A 26905-nucleotide genomic window follows, 5' to 3' on the forward strand; every position below is an offset into this window, starting at 1 on the left:
TTTTTCCATCAATACAAATAAAAAAAGCTTCAATAACAGAGAATTAACTATAAAAATACATATCTTCCAAAACAAGACTCTCTAACAATAAAATCGAAAGTACGAACACCTCGACTAGAAAACTAAAGAACAACTCCACTGGAACGAAAATACCACGATCAAAATTGAAATAAACTCGAATAAAGCTTCCAAAATCAGAAATACTAATGTGAAATCAATAAAATCACAAATTAGAATCGAAATTGAAAGAATCACAAATTGAAATCAGAGTCCTAATGTGAAAACGAAATCCAAATGCCAAATCGGAATCCAAATGTGAAATCAGAATCGAAATCACAACTTGCAATCCCTAATGCGATCTCTGTCAAAATAGGAAACAAAATCTTCAACTTTCCAATTAGAATCAACATATCTTATAAGAAAGGATAAATTAGGTATTTTACACTCACAAAAATAGGATAAAGGACCCGAACTACCATAAAAATATTACTGAGGGATCTTAACTAATAGAAAACCTCTCCTACTATCCAAAGTTGAAGAGAAATGTTTCACTAATTTTTTTTTTAAATATTAATTGAAAACTAAAAAAATTATTTTTAAAAAATCAAAACCAAACAGAGTGGTTGTCCCTATAGACCCAAAATTTTAAGATTATTGTGAATTGAGTGTTGCCCGAGTGCCCTTATTATATGATTTTATTCTTTTGGTACATAAATAATTTTTATTTTTTTAAAAAAAATTATATTTATTTTTATCAAATTAATTTCTAATTTTCAAAATATATTTTAACAATTCAACCAAACAAAATTAGTTCTCATGTAATAATTTTACTTTATTATTATTATTATTATTATTATTATTATTACACTTATTTCAATTTTGTACCCCAAGACATGGGTTACTTTTGTCCACATCAAAGAAAATATTATGTTTATTAACTTTTTGAAAAATATTAAATTTATTTATAGTTGATTCAACATTTTTCATATTAATAGAAGTAGGCACATGTTAACAAGGCTCATAAAAAAATTACGTTATGTCATTCATAACTATACACCATAAAACATGCACACACTGTGTGAACGAGTCAATTTAATTTAATGAGAATATCAAATTGAAGTGTACTATATATATTTTTTCATTTTGAATATTATTCTGATGAAAAACACATTTTTTTATATTTTTAAAATATATATACTATTATATAATCTAAATAGGTTGATTTGCTATGACCATCAATGACGCGCTAGTTGTCACTTTGCATGTCAAGAAATTTGATATCAAAAGGATTTTAATTGCCCAAGGAAGCTCAGTCGAAATAATATATTATGACGGCTTCAAGCAGCTGAAGTTAGGAGACAAAGACTTAGCGCCAGCAGCATCTCCTTTAGTTGGCTTTAACTCACAGCAGGAATGGCCTGTCTGGAAGATCATATTGCCAGTCAAAATTGGCTCGTTCATGAAGCAAGTAGAGTTTTGGGTTTTAAAAGTCCTATCTACTTACAATCTCCTTTTGGGAAGAGGGTGATTACATGCCATGTAGGTAGTTGCATCCACTTACCATCAAGTGATCTGTTTCCCTTCAGCAATGGGAAGAATTGAAAAAGTCTGTGGAGACCAAGTAATGTCAAAGCAACGCTTCGTGGCGGTGAACGGCAGCCGAGCTACCAAAGGCTTTGTATTGAAGAACTGGAGGACAAGGTAGTTCTGGAGAATGTTGGCAAAAAAGCTGAGGAAAAAGTTGTAGAAGAATTAATGGAGGTGTGGATCAACGAAAATGATCCAGAGAAATTCTTTTTGCTAGGTTTATCCTTGTCTAGCAACGAAAGGTTAGATATCATGGACTTTTTTTATTTCTAACATTAAGGTATCTTCTTGGACACCTTACAATATGTCTAGCGTAAATCCAAGCTTCTTCTATCATTAGTTGAACGTCTTTCCTCATGCCAGACCAGTTATACATTGAATACGCCTGTGAGCTTTAGATCATGTTGAGATAATAGCAAAAGAAGTTGAGAACGTATTGGAAGCTAGGGTAATCAAAGAAATCCATTACCCTACGTAGATTTCAAACACTGTCGTTGTGCCGAAAAAAAATGAAAAATGGCATGTTTGCGTCGACTACAAGATGGTTAACAAGGCTTATCCCGAGGATAGCTTCCTTTTGCTAACAATTAATCAATTGGTGGATTCAACAGCCAAGCACAAACAATTGAACTTTTTGGATGCGTATTGTGGCTACCATCAAATAGTTATGCATGAACCGGACTAAGAGATCACTTCTTTCACAACTCCAAGGAGGTTGTACTGCTATAAGGTTATGCCTTTTGGTCTGAAAAATGCAGAGGCCACCTTCAAAGAATGATCACCAAAATGTTATGTCCTTTGCTTAGTAAGACCATAGAAGCTTATATTGACGACATGGTGGTTAAAAGCAAGAGTGGGTTGGATTATGTCAACGACTTGACAGAGATGTTTAACATCCTTAAGACTCAAAAGCTGTGTTTCAACGCATTTAAATGTGCATTTGGAGTGGGGTTATGGAAATTTCTAGGCTTTTTGGTGACCACTCATGGAATAGAAGCAGACCCCTCATAGATAGGCAATAAGTCGGTTTTCGGATCATTACAGACCCTTCTTCCAAGTGCTTAAGTCCAAGTTCTGTTGGGATGAGGAGAGCGACCGCGCTCTAGAAGAATTAAAAGTTTACTTATCTTTGGCTCCACTCTTAGTGACTCCAAAATCCGGAGAAGAACTTTTTCTTTACTTGGAAATTTCTCAACATGCTGTTACCGTGGTACTTGTTCGTGCAGAAGAAATACAACACTTTCCAATCATTTATGTGAGCAAGACTTTGCTTGGTGCTGAAATAAGGTATTTACCATTGGAGAAAGTTAGCACATTATTTCCATACCCATTCAATAGTTGCAATGATAAAATTTTCCTTTGAAAGCTTTATTTGAGAGGGCAGATTTTTCTAGACAAATTTTGAAATGGGTAGTTGGGTTGGGACAGTTTGATGTTAAGTCCTAGAACCGTAATAAAAGCACAAGCTTTGGCAGACTTTGTTGTTGAGTTCACCCTTTAAACTCAACCAGTGTGCTCGGTTGGTCTTACAAAATCAACTAAACTGTCACGACACGAACTCACCCCTATAGGCTTAGATCATGACTGGCTAGTAATCCAGGATTACCTTCGGCCTCAATGATAAAAAAACAATCATAATATAATTATGGGGCTTAGCAAAAACAACAAATAAATATAACTGAGCCCATTGAGCGGTGCATACATGCCAAATTCATAAACATTAAAAAGTTTAAACATCATTCAAACTTATATACAATACACCAAAGTTGGACTTCTTATATATCATCATTCATAACAAATTCCAAAACATCAAAAGAAACAAAACAAAACAAAATGTGGGTTAACAAAGCTTGACTCCTCTTTGTTAGCCCCAAGGTTATTCAAATATAAATTCTTATTGATTTTGATTATTGACAAATATTTTGAATTCATTTTGTTATTCAAAGTTTTCAAAATAATAGTATACAAATTGTGCTAGAAGACATATGATTCTAAAGTGTTGTTTTTCAATGATTTTTGGCCCTTCAAAATATAAAATTAGCACTTGTATGCACAACTCTGTTTATGCCTAAAACAGGTCCAAGGGTCGACACCAAAATAGCAAGGGTCGACATTAGAGTGAAGCTCAAAATATCTAAGTGTTTCGGAAGCAAGGGTTGACACCAAGACAGCAAGAGTCGACACTAAATTTTAATGTGCAATCCAACAACAAGGGTTGACACTAAATTTTAAAATGCAATCCAGCAGCAAAGGTCGACACCAAGAATGATAAGGGTCGACACTAGGAACACCTGGAACTCAACTCAGAGAAGAGAAAAAAGCAAAGGGTCGACACCCAATCTGCAGGGGTCGACACTTGTAAATCTGGGTTTAAAAAATCTCACCTACCAAATCAGATCTAAACTAACACAGATCATTTCTCAGCCACTTTTTCTGATCTATGTGCAAAATATGTCATCTTTTCTAACCTTGTAGCTTGGCTTTTTCGTGCCCCCTTTCGGAAGTTCGAAATAGGCCATACAGTTCAAACTCCCACGATTCTGAATCTAATCTCACAAGTGCAATGTGAAAATTAATAAACACCAAAGGGTCCAAATCCGACAAATCTTTTAGAAAATTGATTTTGAATAAAATTGCCAAAAATAGACTACTTTGCCAGATACAAAGTCGTCACCTAAATTGATATTAGGCCTCAGACATCCACCTACACAATGCACATATTGAAACACAATCTCAATCAAACGTTCTATAATTCAATTCCCCTTTAATGTGTTTCTAGTTCATTTCCCTATTTAGAATGCCTCAACAATACCCATTGATACCTAAAAGAGCATGGGAATGAAAACATGCACATGTGAGTGTATTTCAAAAATGATAAAAACAAGGCAATTTGCTCGAGCGTACCTTTGGTCGCTCGAGCGATGCGGCTGATCTGCAAAAGGCCTATCTGCAAAAGTACTGGATGGTCGAAATATGCGTTCGATGGTCGGTCAAGCCATGTGGAATAAAATGGTGACTTCGCTCAAGCGGTAATTGTGTTGCTCAAGCCATGTGCAACGTGTCTGCAAAAATACTAGATGCATGCAAATTACGCTTGAGAGACAGATAATTCGCTCGAGCCGTGAGACAGAATTCTGGAATTTTCAAAACAGAGTTCAAGTTCAAAAAGCATAATTCCAAGTTGTAAAGCTTGCATGGCTGGACCTAAAAGCACCAAAACTCTTTGGAAAACATACAAATACAACCCCATTTGAAATCACAAGTTCAAAACCTTTGTCAATTTCCAAAAATTCAATCCAAAACCTTGTAATTCAACCATGCATGGATAAAATTCAATTCTCTTTCTTCAAAATATGAACATATGAAGTGATGAGTGGAAAATTATGGAGAATCCTTGAAAGATAGTAAATATGGCTTCATGCATGTATGAATGTTTGAAAATCAACACAAATATGGTAAATTGTTTGGTTCATTTGTTCAATAATCAAGTGGATTCTAATATTTTCTTAACAATACAAATGATCATACAAACTTAGTGAATTCAATTTCTATATGAATTATCTACAAGAATTATGGGTGAATTTCATACCTAGAGCTTGAATTGAAGTTGAATTAGCTAAAGTTCTTCAAATCCCATTTTAATCTCTATAATACAATTGTTGTTTATCTTTTTCTCTCTCAAATTTTCAGCTCAAAGTTGATGTACATGATTTAATTAAGCTCATATAACATATATATGTAGTTGGATTAGGTTAGACTAATTAAATGGGATTAGGCTTAGTTCTAATCAATTCTAATTAATTTATTCTAATTATTTTCATCCGAATCAAATTTTAATCAAACTTGCCATATGGTTCTAAATTTTCTAATTAGCTTATTGAACTAGTCAATTTCGGTTTCTGAATCCGTTTCGGCTTCCAATTTCCAATTCAAAGTAAGCACATAGACAGATTTTCCATAAACAAACAGATAAGAACAAATTAAGTACATAAGTATACAATTATGCTCAATGAAATAATATATATAAAAAATAATAAGCACGTTGGGGGTTGTTAGATGAACAAAGGGGGTAGGCATCACGGAAGTTTCATAACCTACTGCCACTTTACAAATTGAAGATCAGCTAGAGTTTGAAAAGTCTAATAGTGTGCCGGCGGGTTTAAAAATAGTTGTTTAACCTATTGGACCTAACGATGCATCATTGAGGGGAAGAGATTATGCAAGTTGTGGAGCCAAGTAATGGTGTGCCTGAAAGGGAAATAATAGGACAACCAAGCAAAGGAAGAGTTGCACAACCAGTAGAACTGAGCAAAGAGATCATTGAAGTCCCAGACCCTAAAAAGTCTCAGGATTCTTTAGAGCTCTGGAAGTTGTTTGCTAGGAAATGTGGAAACTTTTCGTTGATGGGTCTTCTAACAGACATGGCGCCAGTCTAGGTGTTGTTTTGATTTTACCGAATGGCTTAATCGTAGAGCATGCAATCAGACTTGGATTTCAGACCTCAAACAACAAAGCTAAGTATGAAGCACTCCTAGTTGGGATAAAAAGTGCCCTTTGAGTGAAGGCTTCCGAGTTAATGGTTTACAGTGACTCCAAACTTATAGTTAATCAAGTTTCTGGAGAATATGAAGCAAAGAATGACAGGATGGTTCAGTACCAGGTGCTGGAAAGTTTGAAGCTACAAGAGTTTAGGGAATTGGCTACAAAAAAAATATCAAGGCAGATGAGTTGGTCGAGCTGGCCTCCATAACAGACATCTTGACTCCTAACCCTTTACTGATAAAATTCTTACCAAGGCCTAGTATTGAAGAGCCTGGAGAAATAGAAACACTTTGTGCCGAGTTGGGACCTTCCTAGATGGATCCCATCATCATCTTTCTGAGAGACATAATATTTCCTACCGAAAAGAAGGAACCTAACAAGATTTGGACAAAATTTGAGCGGTTTTGGCTCTTTTTGTTTGGGGCACTATACAAGAAGTCTTTCACAAGGCAATACCTAAAATGTGTCCATCCCAACAAAGTTGAAGCATTTTTATTCGAAATTCATGAAGGCATGTGTAGAAGTCACACAGAGAAAGATCATTGGCTTACCGTACCATCTCGCAAGAATACTAATGGCCGTGCATACATGCTGATGAGCAGAAATACATTAAAAAATGTGAGAAATGTCAGATTTTTGCACACCAAATTCATCAATCGACTAGAGAGTTGCTTCCTTTGACAAGTCCTTGGCCATTTTCTTTATGTTGGTTGGATATAGCGGGCCATTGCTGGCTACACTGGACAACAAGAAGTTTTTCATCGCGACAACTGTCAAAACCCAAACCCACCCCTATAAGTTTAGCATCATAACCGGCCAGTAATCCTTGGATTACCAAAGGCCTCTAAACAAAATAACATATAATCAAGGGGTTGCGGAAGCAAATGTACAAAATATAACGTCCATTGAGCTGTGCGGACATACATGGGACAAAATAATTTTTAAACTTTATAAGCGTACATATAACATCACATAGATACAGTAATTATACGTCACCCCATGTACAGATAACCAAAAACAAACTGTTCATTAAACAAGAGAAGACAAAGTGTTGAACGTTCAAAAAAGCATGGTCATATGGATTGACTTGATCCGGAACCTCCTCGGGAGGCACAAAGGGTGGTTGACAAAATGGAATTCCAGGCCATCAACTTTGAGCCTGGTTATGTGCCCAATCCCCTACATACATAAATACTAGAGTGAGCGAAAGCCCAGTGAATAATAACAAGGTAAAGAGTTTGATGAATGATATCCATCTCAGAGTTAGAAAACAGAGTTTATATCAGAAACAGATTCTTATGCATATTCCAATTTCAAATCAGAAACAGATTCAGATTCATATACTTATCTGGAAATTATAACAGTTATAGGTGGTACATCCATTAGCTATCACATCAACTTAGTCCTGAGACTCACATGTATAGTCAGTACCGACGACCACAAAAATCTATATCTTGTGCACAAGCAGCCATGGTATTGTTACTCCCAGGCAAGGGCCACATGAATATAGGCCTTGGAATTGTTACTCCTGGGTAAAGGCCACGTGAACATAAGCCACAGTATTGTTACCCCTGGGCAAGGGTCACGTGCATATCAGCCACAGTATTGTTACTCTCGGGCGAGGGCCACATGAACTATGGATGCCACAAATACATTTAAGAAAAATGGGTATTCATTTATGATTCACAAATAGCATTTTAGAGAACAATTCATATCATATCAGTTAGAAATACTTATAAGTAAACATAGCTTTACAAGGTTATTACTCATAATTAACAAATGGCTTCAAGGTAAATAGACAGAATGGGCAAATCAGACGTCTTGTGGCGCGTGACCTACACAGTTATAAAATGAACACATATTGAATTACACACCCGAAAATATTTCTTTATTCTTTCTTATCTTGGTGTGTTTCTACTTGTTATCCTCATTATGGTGTCTTAATTTTGGCCTAGGAATGCCTAAGATGCAATGAGGATACCAAAATGCACTTGAAAACACTTGGTCAAAATGCTGAAATTAGGGGTCCCTGCTCGAGCGTAACTTCCCACGCTTGAGCGGACATGAAAACATATGAGGGCCCGCTCGAGCGCAATTTCCTTCGCTTGAGGAGTCTGCAAACTTTGGAAAAGTACTGGTTCTGTGATTTTCATGCTCGACAGACACTACTCAATTGAGCGCAACTATTGTTGCTCGAGCGGCCTCTAAAAACATGGAACTTCTAGGAGCATGCATTTCACACTCGAGCTAACTTCTGATCACTCGAACAGAAGTGCATGCACTCAGAGTGGTCGCTCGAGCATTGATTATTCCGCTCGAGCGAAAGTGCAAAATCTGGAATTTCCAGGTTGCACTCCCAAGCTCAAAACTCGAGTCTAACTCATCAAAACATAACTCTTGGCTCCAAAACTTGAGAAAACAAGTTTAAACTTTGAAAACATTAAGAATTAAAGAACTTTTCACAAAATCAAGGCCCGAAAGTAAGTCAATTGGGCAAAATCAAACTTGAAACTTTGTAAAACAACACATGGACTTACATGCAAGCATTTTCTTAACTTTAAAGCTTCCAAAACATGATCAACTTAGGCAATTTGATGGAAAACATGATGAAATTGCAAAACTATGGTAGACTTAGTACATGCATGTGAGAATCCTTAACAATTAAACTCAAAATAGAAAGAATCATGCATGTATGCATGGTATGAGTTACAATTCTCAAATTTTAGCTTAACTCTCATGTGAATTCACCTAATTCTCTTGTTTCCATGCTTGAATCAATGATATTACAAAGTCAAAGACTAGATTTCTTACCTAGAGTCTTAATTGCACAAGTGTAGAACTTCGCCTCTCAAATCTCTTCAACTTTCCAACTACTCATAGTTATCCTCTCCTTTCCTAGCTTTGATCTCAACTCCTTTCTTCTCTTGCTCTTTCTCACGCTTTGTTTGTTGAATAGGCTCAAAGATGTGTAAAAAGGGGAATTAATGCACATACTAGCCTTATATAGGCTTTATTAAGGAGTTTAATTAATCAAGTTTTCCACTAATCAAATGGGTACAAATTATTCTAATTAATTCGTTCCGAATCGAATTTCAATTAAACTTACCATAAAATTCTAAAAATTCTAACTAACACGTAAATCAAGTTGATTTCTGAATCGGATGCCGATGAGGTCTTCAATTTACAGAACAGAACAAAAATTCAAACAGATATGTCTACGATAAACAGATAAAAACACAAATAATGCAACACATAAACAATTAATTCAAAATATGATCTTAATAACTTATTATGCATATTAAATCATAGATTAACGTTAATCATGGGTTGGGGTTGTTACAACAACGGACTACTTCACAAAATAGGTAGAAGCAAGACCTTTGACATAAGTCAAGGAAAAGATGTAAAGAAGTTTTTCTGGAAGAATATTGTTACTTGGCTTGGATTTCCCAAAGCCTTAATATTTGACAATGGCACGCCATGTAATGGAAAAATCTTTAGAGCGTTTTGTTAAGAGTTGAAAATAGAATTTTACAACTCAACACCGGCTAATCTACAATCAAACGACCATGCAGAAGCTTCGAATAAAACAATCTTGGATTGATTGAAAAAGTGCCTTGAGAAGGCTAAGGGGAAATGGGTCAAAGAACTATTGAATGTGTTATGGGCATACCAAACAACACCTAGATGATCAACCAGGGAAACGCCTTTCGCTTTGGCGTATGACATGGAAACAGTCATCCCTATGGAAATTGGAATGCCAACAATTAGAAGTGAGAACTTTGAGCTTGATTTGAATGGAGAAGCAATTACTTTAGAGTTAGATATAGCTGAATAAAGAAGAGAGAGGGCATTGATTTACATTACAGCATACCAACAGGAGTTGGCGAAGAAATACAATAAAACTATGCATGCAAGGAAATTTAAGGCTTGAGATTGGGTTTTGCAAAAGGTGATTGGCAACACTATTGTGCCTGGCGAAGGCATACTAGGAGCAAATTGAGAAGGACCGTATAAAATATTGGGCTTAGCTGGAAAATGGACATACAACTTGGAAGATATAGATGCCCGCTAGGCCTTGGAACATTGCCAACTTTAAGTTGTTTTATTTTTAACTTATTCTTGTAATCCTCCCAAATGTTATTAATAAGACAAGTGGACAGATTTTCGTTTTAGTACTTTGTAGTATTTATTGTTCTCTTATTCTACTCTAGTTGTGATTGAACTTAGTGACTAAGGGGTAGCAAATGTGGTTACCTTTTGCTCAATTAAAGATCATTGCTGAGTTGGTTTTGCTCGACGAAATAGGTTGAAGGATGTTTCCAACTCATAAAATCTTTGCCGAGCTAGTTTTTCTCGACGAAGTTGGTTAGAGGATGTTTCTAATATTGAAATTTTTTGTTGAGTTGCTTTTGCTCAGTGAAATAGGTTTGGAGGATGTTTCCAATTCTAAAAATCTTTGCCGTGTTGGGTTTTTCTCGATGAAGTAGGTTGGAGGATGTTTTCAACTCTAAAAATCTTTGTCGAGCTGGGTTTTGCTCCTGGAACACTACTAAAAAAAATACTTTTTGTGACCGTTACAAGCTGTCGCAAATAATAAAAAACAGTCGCAAAAGACCTTTTGCGACAACCTATGCGACGGCAAATGGGGGTCGCGAATGTGGGGGTGGCAAATACTTTTTGCGACCGCAAAACAGCAGTCGCAAACTATTTGCGACCGCTTAATCTGCTTATGGCGACCAATGTTTTGCTGTCGCAAAAAAATTAAAAAAATGTCTACAATGTATTAGCGACCATCTTGTTACTGTCGCAAAAAATTATATAAAAAAAAAACCTACAATGTTTTAACAATCTATATTCTCATATATATATATATATATATATTCAAATATTATATACAATAAATGTAAAGTGATATTTGCAAAAATTCTATTACACATGTATTATTTTCCATCACTTCCCTCATCAAAATTATATTTCTTCAAAAAATAAAAAAAAAAATATGCATACAAAATATAAACTTCTATACATGCAAAACAAATATCCATCAAACCATCCTTAAAAGTATTTATACAAAATACTAATAGATTCAACTACTAAAAAAAAGAAAAAAAAAATTCTCAATTTAGCTCTCAATATCGCCCACCCAATCATATCAACTACTCCCTCAACACTACCTGTAAAAATATACATCAATATATTAGACATCATTCAAATTATCTTTGCTTGAGCAATAAATACCTATTTGGTTCATTTTAAACAATCAAACAACTTAGACCTTCAAGCTTAAATGTTTTTTTTTGGGTAAGCTTTGAAAAATTGTTTACCGGATCAGCTTCGCCTTCTCTACATTATTATTATCTGTCACCTCTTTTCCGTAAGCTTTGGCTTTCATCTCTACACTACTCTTTATCGCCTCTTCCACAGTGGGATACGTCAGCAAATCCATCAGTCGAGTCCTGTCCTGCAAAATCACAAGCACCACAATTTAACAAAATCAAAGTGATCATGACCTGTTTCAGCACACAAGGTTTTGAAAAAGTTATACTAAAGGAATGGATGCACTCGGTGCATCTAAAAAATAAAAGATAAACTTGTGCTCTAATGGCAGCTTCATATGCATCTGGTGAAGCTCGAAATTTAGCCTCTGCTACAAATTTACCATAATGAATTCTCTTTGAGAGAGCCTGCAAACAAAGTACAGCAATACATAGAAGGAATAGTTGCAAGTTAGAATGATTGGTTAATCCCCAACACTACGTTAAATGCCATGCTTTGGGATATATAAAAAACATATCGAAAAACGTTATGCTAATATATATATATATATAATTAGTCAGCATATATCTACAAAAGCAACAAATCCATCAATTACTTTACTTCTATCATGAGAAAGAATGTTGGATCATTAATGTAACTAGTGCAAACAGTAGGCAGTCACTAATACTTGGCAAATGGATCATTCACTGTTTTACAACGGGGAAAATGTCTTGTCTATAGTTCAACGTAGGATATTCAGTTTAGGCTGCTTGCTTTACCATTTGTAGAAAATTTAACATGATGAGCATCATGGACAAAATCAAATTAAAAACAAATTATCATCTACAAATAGGTGTGTTAAAGCAAGCACACATTCAGAAGAATTAAAATGCAGCTCACAGTACATTATTGCAGTGAAATCATCTCCTGTTCCAATAATTCACAGTTCAAACTAATCGAGATTAATTATATGTTAAAAATGTATACCTGCAAGCAGATTGTGTCACAGACAGCAGCTGAACCGCAGTTACCATCATCTCCTTCCCTGACTAGTCTTGTAAGAAGATCCCTAAAATACATATCCCATATTTTATTGTTGATATTGATTGCATCAGCGATGGGATGAAGAACCTATTTGAATATATAAACAAAGGGGCTATGTCAGTGATGGCTGGCATAAAAATTTGCAAACACAAACAAGTGCATAGTGAGAAAGAGAGAGTTTAACAATTGTAATAGTTGATACCAAGATTTTACTAAATTAACATCAAGATTACATTCTACACTTGGATTTGATAAAGTTTCATGCATGTAGCAAATCTATGTGGTTGACTTCATCAAATTAAATTGAGCACAAGAAGTCATGAACAAGCACCCTCCAAGTTTGCCATATTCCAATCCAAACTTCTTAAATTTGCATGTTACGCATTATGTTACAAGCTATGTCAATCATAATTCTGGCTGAGAGTAAATTAACTAAAACCATTGTATCTATTGTCTTACCTAAGGGTACTGCAAAGGTGGCAGCATTGGATCTGGTAGATCATCTAGGAAGAAATGATGCTCATCGGGACACTTGTATCTTCCAACCTGATATGCACTAAAAAATAAATCAAAAACTAGAAATAAAATCATTCTATTTTCCTCCTTTCATAAATTAAGGCATAACATACCCGAGCATGAAGCTTTTCAGTTTCTTTGACCATGAAATCAACCGAGCCGTGGAACCCATCCATGAAGAAAGCATTAGGGTCATATGTGTCAACATTGAAACAATATTGAGCTCTCTCCAGGAGGCTAAATATGATGCTGTCCTCTTGTCGAATTAAAGAATTTCTTATACCCTCTAGAGTAATATGAACATTAAAATGTTTCCAACAGATTGAGTACAACAACTACTAAACAGCAAAGTCGAAAAAAATAAAAGAGAGAATGATTTTGAGCAGCCACTGTTCAGAAGGATGATAACCAAGCGATACACATCTGCTCCATCATATGGATTTCACCAATAAGCAGAGCATTAACAATTGAAAGTAAAATCATATCATATATACAGATAAACAATGGCCTCCAAGTGCCACAAAACAATACATCAGTAGTTTAGCATATTTATTTCTTGAAACCATTCTTGTTGCAGGTTTTCAAGTAAAACATTCATAGATGAACAATGGCCTCCAAGTCCCACAGAACAATGCAAATGAAAAGATCAAAAACACTAATATATTCAATCATGAGCATCTCATGAAACAGAAAAAAAAAGATTGACTCATTGAATATAACAGCTATATAAACAATAAAGGATTGGATTGAATAGCTATATAATCTATTCGATTTTGTTATTTATCGAACACTATAAGGTCTGAATCTATTTTCAAGCAAATTACATAAGAGATGACAGAAATTTGGATATAGAAAATACACATTCATCATTTTCGCAGCACAGAACTGAAATCAAATACACAATTAATGATAGAAAATACACAATTATTTATTGAACGCTATAAGGTCCGAATCTATAAAAGCTTCGTAAAAAATACACAATTATTTATATCTCCTTGATCTAACTTTCAAATCCAGATTAGCTGATGTTACACATGCTCCAATCTAACATGACAGAAAATAATAATAATAATTCGAATTCAGAACTGAAATCAAGCAAGTTCAGAGCAAGTTCATCATTTTCGCAGCACAGAAAATACACAATTAAGAATTGAATGGTTCAGTTTGTACCTGTAGCAGATGAGGAAGGATTGATTCAAACCAAAGCTTCGTCGAAAGGTGATCTACGGTTGCGACTACAGTGAGTTCAGATGATAAGAAACAAGTGATCGAAGTAGAGAGACAAAGAAGTTGAAATACGCATGAATGATTCGAAGAGACTCACTGAGAGAAAGAGAGAGAGAGTTCATACCGTTGGAGGTCACTTCTTCAGACGACCATGGTGATCTATAGAGGGAAATCGAGAGAGGGAAATCAGATTCTCTTACTCACACACGATTGAGCGAAATCAGATTTGGGGGAAATGAGAGTCCAGGGGAAATCAGTCTCTGTTAGGGCATAGGTATAATAAAAGGAGGGTGCTATTGCAAATATTAGTTTTTGCGACGGTCAAATAATCAGTAGCAAAAACATTAGTCGCAAAAAGCTAATTTTCTAGTAGTGGAAGTAGGTTGAAGGATGTTTCCAACTCTAAAAATCTTCGCCAGGCTAATTTTTGCTTGATGAAATAGGTTGGAGGATGTTTCCAACTTTCAAAATCTTTGTTGAACTGGTTTTGCTCGACAAAGTAGGTTAAAGGATGTTTCCAACTCCAAATTTTTTTGTCGTGCTGGTTTTTACTTCGCAAAGTAGGTTAGAGAATGTTTGAAACTCCAAAAATTTTAGAGATCATTACAATGTTGGGGCAACTAGCCTGGTTACAACTTCAAAAAAAAAATTTCACGTAATTCAAGCAATTGGATCTACATTTTCAAGCACGATATTGTTTTCACCACCAATAGTCAAATTAGTGATGTCCTCCTTAGTAGTAACGTCGGGTTGTATGTGGGCCATAAACACAATCCTCGCATTAAGCAACTGCATAGTCAACCGGCCTGTCTTATTCCTCTGCTTCCAGTAATTTTTGTTGCATGGCATCTACATATGTTGCCATGGATTCTTGAAGACATCAAAATCTGGGGCATGCCCAAGCTTCTCAATTGTCATCTTCCAGCCGCACGAAAAGAAATTATCTTTTGTGGCCTCACACTGACGCTCAAAGGCCTTTTTACCCAGTTCATAGACACAATCGTCAGCCTTTTCAGTATCTTTCTTCAGTATGGTAATTTGGGCTTTGTAGTTGTCTTTGAGCTTCTTCAACTCGGCCAAATACCCATTCTTCTTTTCAGCCAATGCTTTCTATTTTGCGATTTCAGTCGTTCTAACCTGCTCAACTAATTGATCTTTTTAGGTGGTTGATTTTAGCTAGATCAATTTGCAGAGTCTTCAGCTTGGCCGTCTTTGCCTCATTATCTATTTTCGTCACTTGCATACTCTTCCTTAAATCCAACACGCGCTCATGAGCAACATAAGCTTTTTGTGTGTCCTACAATGCATGATCAACATCATAAAACGGAACAAGAAGATAGATGAAAAATAGAAAAATAGAAAAAAATAGTTCTCACCAGGATTATGGACTTGGCGGCCGACCTGATGGTTTTCAAGTCGGTCAATTATTGGTGCCTCTTTATATCAGCAGGCAAGAGCAACCCCTATGTCAGATTGAAGGCTAGTAGGTTACTCTTGTCTACATAGACTGAGTTTGCTGCTGTCACGGCCCGACTCTTATGCGTTAGCACCGATGCCCATACTGGGGGGGGTAAAAAGGGAATCATCAGCTTGCTTGGTTTGAAGTGGCTTGAGCTGGTCATCTTGGTCAGTTCGCTCAACATCTTGCAACTTGGTGGTGTCTTCGTCAACCAGATGTTGCTCGGTGGTAGCCATTCTAGCCTTTTTGCTGGGTCGAGATAAAGTAGCCCTGGTGGTGGCCAAAGCAAGAATAGTATCCATTCATTGCTCGGTTGTTTGCCCTTTAGCTTGTATATTCTGAAGAGAACCTTTCCCAGTGATGAGGGCCTTAATGTCTCTTCGTTTGGCCATATCTTCCTCCTCGGTCAAGATAATAAGAACAACTTCAGGGAGAGAAGGATCTGGCACTAGTGATGGCTCAAGAAGGAAGTCAGTGACTTTTCTCTTGTGCTTTCTACTATGCCAATAGGTCGGTTCAAATTCAAACAAGTTGGTCCAAGATCGTTCTCTATGTCTTAGTGCAGCTCGGAAGGCATCCTGGTTGGCATAGGCTTAATTGACCTTCAAATGATCCAAATTTGCAAAAAAGAGTTAAGTGTTAGGTTGGTGCCCAATATGAAAATGGTTAGGTAGAAAAACCGTGCTATTTGTAGTACTAGCTAATCCTTTCTTACAGTTTATATACTAGCCTGACGCTAGCACTTTATGTTTTCATATTTCCTAGAGACCCACAAGAAGTAGTTATCATACAAGTTTTTGTCTAATGTTCCTTTGATGATCTTTTTGCGGCCTCTTTTTATTTTTAAATAATAACAGAAGTCGTCCTATGTTCGGCTTAACACGTACTGATTGAATATCTCGGCTAATCCTAAGTTGAGGTTCAATTGGCGATTTAGTTTGGCTATGCTATTTATTATCCTATGTGTACTGGTGGAAACTTGTGTTGAGTAGAGTCTGGTTTGCCTAAGGAGTTCACAAATAAGAGGTTGACGGGGAAGTGTAACCCTCGTTCAATAATGGATGTCATGGTGAAGGGGCAAAATCCTTCTTGGTCCCATGGAAAGATTCCTTCTTTAGCCAATTCAATATTTACGTCAGCTGAAATGCTATAATCCTTTTAGAATTCTTAAATGGTTCTTGGGGAACTCACCATGAAGTGGTATTTGCCCATGAGCCTAGTTTAAGGTATTGAATAATTCAATTTGTTTGCTCGGTTAATCAGCACAGTACCAATTGGTGTTACGATAGCTTGGTTGTGAAGAGTCACCAAGTGACAGTGTTGGTGTGTGCTGTCTGTCCTAGTTCGAAGGTTGCATGGTGGAGAGATGAATACATTATTTTCAAGTTGCAGACCGGTTGGGTGAATGTTAAATTTTAGCCCAACTTTTAGGCATGATTTAATAAAGTTTAGCCCAATTTTTTGGTCATGATTTAACAAGGTTTAGCTCGGTTTTTGGGCGTGATTTGATGTATCTCGACTCGGTTTTGAGCGTGTCATTGGAAAATATCTCGGTTGGTGTCTAGTGCATGTTTTTATCTCGATCTTTGCGTGATAAGAAAGTTCTCCAGTTGATTAAGAAACAAATTGTTGTTCAGTTTCATGACCCCTAAGGATTAAAACTCTAGCTATGTACAGTTAAAGTCCAAATCGAAAGAGTTCATCATCCGATTTAGATTCCAAGTTTCGCAAATGGTGTGTTAGAGCGAGATTATGGAGTTAGTAAGGCTTTAATTTCATTCGTTTGAGTTTAAAGCTATAAATTGTTCATTTATGGACTAAACAAAGGTTGATTCGAAGACATTTCAACAAGAACTCAAAGAACTCGAAGAACAATAATGGAAAGTCAGAGAAAACTTGCAAAAGCTTACTGTTTGTGATGCGAATTTGGATTCCAATCAAATAGAAACGTTCCAATGAAGATGGTGATTTGTGAGTGGTGAATAGAATCGATTGAAATGATTGAAAAGATGGAGATCTTGCTTTGGTGCACTGGGTTTAACAATGTATTCGAGGATGAACAGTGAAAGACATGTTTGTATGTTTTGTCTCTATATATAAAGAGAGGAAAAGGCACCATGATTTGAATTTTTGAGAAACGTGCATAATAGCAGGAGTAGTTGCACGGATCCATTGGACGAGTGCCATATGTCCCAGAAAAGACGTGATGTCAAGGTGGTTGGTGAACATACCGTACGGATGGCTAGACCGTTTCAAACTAAACAAACATCGTAGCCGTCAGTTGAATAGAATAGATTAGCTCGATTTGAAAGAGTAATCCTAATCATACCAACACAGATGGAATTAAGGGACAATTGAGAGGGTAATTTGCGTTGTGCAAATAGGCTAGGCCAAGTTTGTATGGATCTTGGCTTTGGGCCGTGCAAACAAGCCGAGTTAAGTTTGCGTGCAAATGAGCCGAGCTAAATTTATATGTACCTTAGGTTTGGACCGAGTTAAATTGACTTTGTCTTGCTTTCCACGTTATTTGAAGCTGAAATAGCTTTGTGACCGTGCTATGGAAGGTCGGATAATGGTTGGCAGGTTATGATGTGGCAGATTTGGCCACATGACCGAGGCAAACTACTGAACCAAGTCTTGTGTCTCAGGTTAGCATAGCGTGAAATGTTGCTCGATAGTCTTAAATGCAAGCAAGGTTCTTTCAATATGGTTGCTCGGTCTTTGATTAATTGGAATGGTGTTCTTAGCCTGATTGTTGGGCTAGGAGTTATGTTGTTTTACTTAAACTTTGGAGGTAAGGGTGTTAAAGGATAGGCATTATCCTTTAAGAGATGGACTTTTGATAGAACTTTACGAAGAGAAATCAGAGTCCTACTAGGGTTCTACCGTGTGGAATATATAAAACCTCAAAGGTAAACCCTAAGGAGATGATGTAACTTTACTTACTGAATTTCTAGAAAGCTTTCCCTATATTAATCTTAAGCATCAGAGGGGTTTCCCAATACACACCCACCGGTTAGCTCATCTGAGTTGTTTTGCAAGCTATACGACGCTGTTCAAGGAGATATAAGCTTCATCACAGGGAGTACGCATACGACGAATATTTTGTGCTCGTAGTGCACCAAGGCCGACAACTTTTTGTAGTTACCTTAGAATTTGAAGGAGACATCCATGGTCATTTTCACATATGGGTTTGGTTTATTGTTGTTCCATTTCTAACAGAGGCCGGATGGATATAGAGATTAAGCTTGAATGAAATACAAAAAGAAAAAGAAAAAACTAATTGATACACCAATGAAATCTTAAGAATTATCATTTTGAAAGAGAGAGGTGTAAAAAATATTTAATTCTGGCAGATATAAAGATATTTCTTGTCTAAGCTTCTTTTTTATTTTGAAAGCAACGAAAGATGTTTATTATGGAAGTTTTTTTTATAGTAAATTCCAGTTGATTAGCTAGGTAATATATATATATATATATATAATAGTTTTATTATGGAAAATAACTCCTTAAGTCATGTGTATTTTGAAATTTAAATCCCTAAATAATAGGTGAATTCAATAAATTCTTTGTTGAATATAATTTTAAATTTTAAACTTAAAAATTTAATTTTTAGCCAAAAATCAACATAATTGGATTGGAGTTTTGAAACTCGTAGAACTCTTAAAATTAAAAATCTCATTTTCCTTAATATATAGTATAGATTAATTTTTTTTTTCAAATAAAAAAAAAACTTTTTAGATTTTAAATTATTACTCGCCCATGAATCGATCGTGTATGTCTAAAAGCTAGTATGTTGCACACACAATCGTGTGCTATGAAACTTAAAACTGAAGCAATTGAGAGATTTAAAAAATAAAAGTAAAAAAAACACTGAAATAATTTTGTAATTTGATTATAAGTTTTTTATTTCTGATATACTTTAAAAAAAACTATAAGTTTTATATAATAATATAGATATAGAGTGGAACCATCTACACAGTTCTTTTAAGACAATATAAGGATAATATTCAGTCTCTTTGCATTGGTGAATAAAATAAAAAATTATCATTTTTACATATTTTTTATTTTTTGAAAACTATAATAATTTTTGCAATTTTAAAAGAAACTCACACATAAGTTAAATTTTAAAAGTTTGGGGACAATAGCCCCAAACTCTATTGTTTTGGGGTTGAAAGGCCAAAATATGATTTGAAAGACCATATTAATCTTATCTATCTATCTATGTATGCAATGTTCACTTATTGTGGATATCACATATTTATATATGTCATCTATCTACTCATGTCACCTATTTATTTACGTGTTATTTCTTATTTATCGACGCATCTATCTTTCTACTTAATTCATCTATATTTGTCTTTATCATTACCATTATCAATTGTCGCCACCAAACATCGCCCGTGATTTTTGTAGCCATTTTTCTAGTGATTTTTCCATGTCGGCAATGGTTCGACAATAATCTAGTGGGGGTAAAGATGGAATAAATTTTTTTTTCAAAACAAATAATTTGTTATTTTCATCAAACCATTTCATTATTCATAATATTTTCTTTATAAAGGATCAATAGTTGGGCCAAACGCCATATTCTCCATAGAAATCCACTCAACATCAATTATTTCAATTTTAAAAATAATCTTTTGTATTTATTTTTATCAAACTATTTTTTAATATTAAAAATGATTTTTAATAGCAAAGCATAACAGAACAGTGATTTGGATACTTCTCATATTGAGATTTTAATAGGAGAGAAGTTGAGAAGTTTATAGGTTCATTGTGGGTCTTGTTTTAATGATTTGAATCGTTTATTTTGTATTATTTTTAATGTATATTATCCATAAAAAAATAAAAAAAATTATCAGAAAGTCCCATATAGGAATCAGTTATCCCAAATAGTCCCGTAAATATTCTAATACACTGATGGGTCCTCTTTGTTTTGACAAACTTACCATGAGATCTTATTTTAAATTTTGATATGATTTGATGGACGTTTCTACCATTTCTTATTGGGGGATGCCATTTTAAATTAATAATTATATATATATATATATATAATTAGTTTGAGTTATATATAAAAAAAATATTATGTAAATTAGTATTATATATTATGCAAGCCGTTCAAGTTGTAGTTTGCCAAACCATAATTTGCCAACCTCTCATTTAATTTATAATTTTACTCTAAAGAGGTACGAATTGCATCGCCCACACCCTAGTCACGCGATGCCCGTACATCAGGAAATAATTTTTTCTTTTAACAATCCCCATTGGTGGGGTACCCCAGATAAGATATTTTGGGCTATTTTGGGAAGTTGGCTTTTAGTCACTTTTTTTGGTTTGTAGCAAAAGTCAAAAGTTGGCTTTTTTGTCTTTTTTTTTTTCATTTGGGAAGTTGGTTTTTAGCCAACGGTGAAATTACAATTTTATCCTCATGGGTCAAAATGTGTTACATAGGTGAAATTGTAAATATTTTAAATAAATGGGGATAGTTTGGTAATTTTATTATGATTTGACATCATAAATAAATATTAATCAAAAAAGTCAAAAGTCACTTTTTACCAACTTTCTAAATCATTTATTTAAAAAAATCAAAAACTTGATTAAAAATCAAAAAATTACTTTTTACCATCTTCCTAAAATAAGCCTTTATTAAAACCATCGGCTCACTAAAAACAGCTTGCGCCCGCACCGTCCATGCTGACAGGAGATAGAGAGAGAGAGAATTCTAGAGATAGAAATAAAGAGGCGAAAACCAAACCATACAAAAACATATAAAACTTGTGGCGGTGTCTCCGTTAGTTTTTATTAATACTACTATTCCTTATTCCTGATTCCTGATTCCTCCTCTTCTCCAAGTAAAACAACTAACTATGATTCAAATGAACAAGATATACATTCACACGCACACTAAGCTATATATACATTCAGATTGGTGTCGGTGTCTAACTTTCATCATTTTACTTGCCTACTAATCCATCTTCAAGAATTTCAAGATCATCACAAAATTTCTATTTCTTGTGTTCTTTGTATATGATCATCATCTTTCTTTGATCTAGTTTTTGCAAGCTTGGACTTTGTAAAAATGTGGTGTTTCTTTTTCTGGTAAGCATAGGATTGATTTTCTTTTCTCCATATTGGTTTGGAAAAAATATTCTCATTCCTCGTATTCTTACCTTTTTCTTTTTCTTTCAACGTCAAGAAATTCGAATTCAATTCTACCTAGAATTTGCTTTACATTTCCTTGTTCCATGGCAATTCATACCTGGGTTGTCCTTTTTTGATCCATAAATTTGTAAACTTCAAACACTTTTGTGATCAATTCACCATATAGTTCAAGCAAGTTTTCATTGATTTTCTCTCTTGAATTTTTTGTTATGGAGGCTTCTAGTACTGCTAATCAATGTCGGTTGTTCTCTCCTCCTATGAAAACTGCTGACGAGCATGTAAATAGTAATAGAGAGTTAGTTTCTAACAAGATTACAACACATGAGTTTGATAACCAGTTTCAGGATTCGGGTACCGAAGATTCGGTCTCAGGAACCGATGATGATGATGATGATGATGGTAATGATCAAGAACACACATCAATTTCCGACTGTGAAAGTGGGATTTCAGGACCCAACACTGATCAATCTCAATTGTCTGTTAATGGGTTGATCAAATTGGATGAAGAAGATAGGCTGCACGAGATTATCAAGCGACGATTCATATCGGGTTTGGATTCTCTTGGATTGGATACTTCTGTAGTTTCCATTCACAGAAATTCTTGTTCTAGCTTCACAGGACAAGCCCGGCTTCAATCGTTTCATATTTTCGCACGAGCAATTTCAAAGAAGTGTGGTGGTAATGCAAATTTGAAGTATGCTTGGTATGGTGCTTCTAGGGATGAGATTGAGAAGATTGTTTCTCATGGTTTTGGTCATTGTGGGGATGCTGAGAACAAGGGATGGTTTGGCCGTGGCATCTATCTATCTCCTGATGATTCCCCTATTGATAGGTAAGCAACAATACAATGCCTTAATTTTTTGCATATATATATTACTAATTTACTAGTAGTCTCTATCATGTGTAATTTTTAAAATTTGTGTTTAACAGTGTGAAATCTTCAATTGTTGATAATGATGGGTTAAAGCATGTGTTGCTTTGCCGGGTTATCCTGGGGAATATGGAGGTTGTTCATCCTGGGTCTGAACAGTGTTATCCGAGTTCAGAAGAGTTTGATTCTGGTGTTGACAATCTTGTAACTCCTAAGAAGTATGTAGTTTGGAGTACCCACATGAATACCCATATCTTGCCAGAGTACATTATAAGTTTCAGAGCTCCTCCTTGCTCAAAAGGTACCAAATTGATCACATATTTCCCAAAGTTATTATCTTGTTTTGAATGGTGGATCAGAAATTTGGAACATTTCAATCAATTTGGTTTGTGTTTTCGATTGATTAGGCGAGCGAAGAATTCAAGCTCCACTGAGGAAACCCAATTCACCTTGGATGCCATTTTGTACTCTAATCTCAGTGCTTTCAAAGTTCTTACCTCCTCAAACCGTTAGTCTGATTTCCAAGTACCACACTGATCATAGAGTAAGTATTGATCACTTGCATTTGTGGAAGCATGTTTGAATACCTTACTTATGTTTCCTTTTTCCATAACCTCTTTTGGTATTTTTATTTTCCAGGAAAATAAGATCTCGCGGCATGAATTGATACGGCTAGTGAGAGAGATGGTAGGAGACAAGTTGTTGACTGCAGTCATAAAATCTTATAGGGACAAGGTAATAGCTTCCTCCAATGAAATTGATGTTTTTATCAATGTAATGGTTGTCTCTTTTGATGAATTTGAATCATATATGATATCACTTTTAATGCCTCACATTGTTTGTTTGTTTTCTTCTTCCTCCCCAGGGGGCTAATTACTGTGGGTGTGTTTGCTATTATATAAGCATTTTTAACCCATAGTTTTATGAACCATTTCACAAATTCCTCTGTATATTGAACTAAATCTTAAAAAGGGACACTAGGGGGATTATATATATTCAAGTTCTTTGGGGTTCTTTTAAATGTCATTTCAACTATATTCAACCATTTCACAATTTATTCATTCAACTGTATTCAGTTTGATGCATTTCCCAGTGTCTGGCTCTTGTTTTAGTTGGGGGAAAAAAATAATAAAAAATAAAAAAATGCACATAAACAAACTCTTGAGAATCATAATATGCTTCTTGCCACTGGTTAATTGGTGGAGCATCATTGGTTTCGATATTCTTTAAGCTTGCAGTGAGTTTTTTGATCATTCCATTTTTCACCTTCTATTTTTTTTTTCCCCTTCTTTGTGCCTTTTTGTTTGATTCTGTTTTTCTGTTATTCATATCCACCTGTTATGTGGTTTCCATAAACTTAGAAATGTGAATTTGATGTTGCAGCAACTTAAAGCATCAACAGACTTTTCGACAACCAACAGCTCAAGCAAGTCTCACCGAAGAAACTCAGAATTCAAGCAGAGTTGATGAGTTGATCTTTTGCTGAAAGTATTCTGCTGCAAGTTGCTATGTCGAATATGAGAACAAAAGCAGTTTTCATGGACAAATCGGCATATCCATACATATCACAAAAATTTCAGTGATGAAGTGGCAGTAATATGAAATTGGCATATTCTCTTAAGCTAATTTGAAAGAAGACAATGGTGAGCAATATGAACCAGCAGATGGCAAAGTGGGCTTGCTTATGTTTCTGGTAGTAGCTTATGCTTGTATAGACTTGGGGAGTAGCACTTCTTTTTTTTCATTTTTCTTTTTTTGTTGCAATATTATCAGCAATTTTGTGATCAATTAATAAAATCCTTTTTTCATTGATCGAGTTCTTCAATGTTTCTATTTCTCAAGGAGCAAACTTCATTGTGAGAACAGACAATCCTTCTTTGCATATCAATAGGGAAATTAATTGCAAACCAGTGCAAGTGAGACTTATGGGGTGACGCAGTGTAGAGCATGAACAACAACAAAATTGCACAGCAAAGGTAGTTGCAACTCTTCTACAACCTGTTGAATCCAAAGATTACTAGAAATATAGGAAAGAGGAGAATTCTCCCCGTAAGTGTTATAATATGTCAAAAACCATTTTGGCCTAAGGCTTACAAGTTTATTTATAATAGGGCAAATTTCACTTTACTCCCCGTAGTTTGGGTCATGTGCAGATTACCCTCTATAATTTGGAATTAACTACATAACTCCCACGTAGTTTGTGAATTAAAACGCATAGTTAGACTATGAGGGCCACTCTCGTCTGTAGAGAGTAAGGCCTCGTTGGCAATATCACTTTTTAGTCTGTTAGGTCCCTTAGTTTTGTCAATCCCATGAACAAACTTTGTTTATTGAGTTGTATGTTTCCTGGTTGTTTTGTCTTGCTTACTCGAGCGAAGAAGTCCTAGCTCGTGCTCTTAGATGTTGTCTTTGTCTGCAAATATTTTGGAAATGAAGATTGCGCGCTCGAGCGACGCCACTTAAGAAATACACGCGTAATTGTTCCTCACTCGAGCGAGTGAGTGACTCTTCGCTCAAACGACCTTCACGGCCTCTATTTTCTATATATATATATGTGTGTGTGTGTGTGTGTGTGTGTGTGTTTCAGTCTATTTTAGGGTTAACTTTTCTAGATCTGTTTTGAGGGCTCTAGTGTTTTCTTTTGGGGCTATTTTACTAGTTTTCCATTGATGTATGCTTGAGTATTAAACTCACATGGTTTGACAATTCACATCAAATGGTTGTTTGAGTGATTATCTTCAAGAGTGTTATTCTTCGGTGGAATCCAGAGATTCAAAAGTGGAGTGCTCGAAGGTGTTCAAAACTGTGCGCAGTCGTTGAGTCGACATGGATGTTGTGGAATCAACATCAATCTAATCAATTTTGAGACGAAGGCTGCGATGGAAGAGATACAAGTCGTTGAAGACAAATTGACGGAGTTTGGGTAATTTATTTGGTTGTTTTGTATTCTTTCTTTCCTTTATAGTGAATTGATTTGTGGCATTTCACCCATGATTTTTTAATCACAATTGGAGGTGCTCTAATTGTGGTTTTTTCATGTAAAAATCATTTGTGTTGGTTTATTATTTTTGAAACAACAATCTAAATCATTTTCGTACGTGCTTGATGATTTAAATTGTTAGTTTTAATTGTTTGGGAACTGGTATAATTAATCTTGAGCAGGTCACTCTTTGTTTTTATTAAAACTATAGGAGTGTGATTTTGTGTGATTGGTGATATGGATTCAATTCGTGAAGGTAACTTGACCCATAAACCTCCGCTACTTGTTGGTACAAACTATTCTTAATGGAAAGCTCGTATGAGAGCGTTTTTAAAATCTATCGATGAGAAAGTTTGGCATTATGTGATCTATGGGTGGAGTGAACCTATTGTCACCATTGATGGTGTTGATATTTTCAAACCTCTTGATAAATGGGACGTATTCGATTATCAAAATTCGAGTTGGAATAGTAAGGCTCTCAATTCCCTCTTTTGCTCCATCACACCTGAAGAGTTTCGTTGTATTTGCACTTGTGAGATAGCAAAAGAGGCTTGGGATATTCTTGAAACTATTCATGAGGGTACTACTTCTGTTAAAAGGTCAAAACTTCAACGTCTCACATCTTCTTTTGAAACTCTTTTTATGCATGATGATGAGATGTATGATGATTTTTATGCTAAATTTAGTGACATTGTGCATTCCTGTTTCACACTCGGTGAAAAAATCCCTGAAGCTAAGGTTGATGGAAAAATCTTAAGTTCTTTACCCGGGAGGTTCCAATCAAAAGTTACAGTTATTGAGGAGGCTCGGGATGTTGATACCCTTAAGTTTGATCAGTTGGTTGGAAACTTACAAACTTATGAAGCCCACCAAATTTCTAAGAAAAAATAAAAAGATAGTGTGGCTTTTACTAGTACTCATGAGACTACTAAGACCCCTGAGATTGAGTTTGATTTAGAGTCCGAAACGACGACTATGTTTACCAAATAGTTCAAAAAAAAATTAAAGAAAAAGAAGCATAATTTCAAGGATCCTAGTTCAAAAGATAAGAGGAATGAAAAACTCAGAACTTTTCCACCAAAAATTGCTCCAAAAACTAAAAAAAAAAGATTATGAAGGGGCAAGGTGTCAAGTGTTACGAATGTCAAGGGTTTGGACATATTTCTCTTGAATGTCCATTGAAAAAGAACTGGAAGAAAGTCTATACAATGACTTGGGAAGATGAAAACGGGTCAGAGCAAGAACCCGAAGAAACCGA

General features: G+C 35.3%; 1 protein-coding gene and 1 pseudogene across 2 annotated transcripts; one reads left to right on the forward strand and one right to left on the reverse strand.

Annotated features, from left to right (window-relative positions):
• Window positions 1–11068: 11068 nt before the first annotated feature.
• Window positions 11069–15936, reverse strand: LOC114285812 (chorismate mutase 1, chloroplastic-like; annotated as a pseudogene). Its single transcript, XR_014356337.1, has 7 exons — window positions 15738–15936; window positions 13808–13833; window positions 13062–13283; window positions 12892–12978; window positions 12376–12519; window positions 11724–11816; window positions 11069–11593 (listed from the first exon to the last, which is right to left on the reverse strand). The product of XR_014356337.1 is annotated as a chorismate mutase 1, chloroplastic-like (transcript).
• Window positions 15937–21278: 5342 nt separating this feature from the next.
• LOC114284002 (putative inactive poly [ADP-ribose] polymerase SRO5) lies at window positions 21279–24477 on the forward strand. Its single transcript, XM_028226877.2, has 5 exons — window positions 21279–22628; window positions 22727–22968; window positions 23075–23211; window positions 23307–23402; window positions 24051–24477. The coding sequence occupies exons 1-5, from the start codon at window positions 22006–22008 to the stop codon at window positions 24132–24134; spliced, it is 1182 nt and encodes a 393-aa protein (XP_028082678.2). The 5' UTR covers window positions 21279–22005; the 3' UTR covers window positions 24135–24477.
• Window positions 24478–26905: the final 2428 nt, after the last annotated feature.

This window comes from Camellia sinensis, chromosome 15, assembly GCF_055761805.1.
Source record: "Camellia sinensis isolate YWXY chromosome 15, ASM5576180v1, whole genome shotgun sequence".
In the NCBI taxonomy this organism is placed as follows: domain Eukaryota; kingdom Viridiplantae; phylum Streptophyta; class Magnoliopsida; order Ericales; family Theaceae; genus Camellia; species Camellia sinensis.

Coding starts and splice junctions, on each gene's coding strand:
- LOC114284002 (XM_028226877.2), top strand. CDS start 22,006: ATGGAGGCTTCTAGTACTGCTAATCAATGTCGGTTGTTCTCTCCTCCT. Junction 22,969..23,074: donor AGCTCCTCCTTGCTCAAAAG/GTACCAAATTGA, acceptor TCGATTGATTAG/GCGAGCGAAGAATTCAAGCT. Junction 23,212..23,306: donor AGTACCACACTGATCATAGA/GTAAGTATTGAT, acceptor TTTATTTTCCAG/GAAAATAAGATCTCGCGGCA.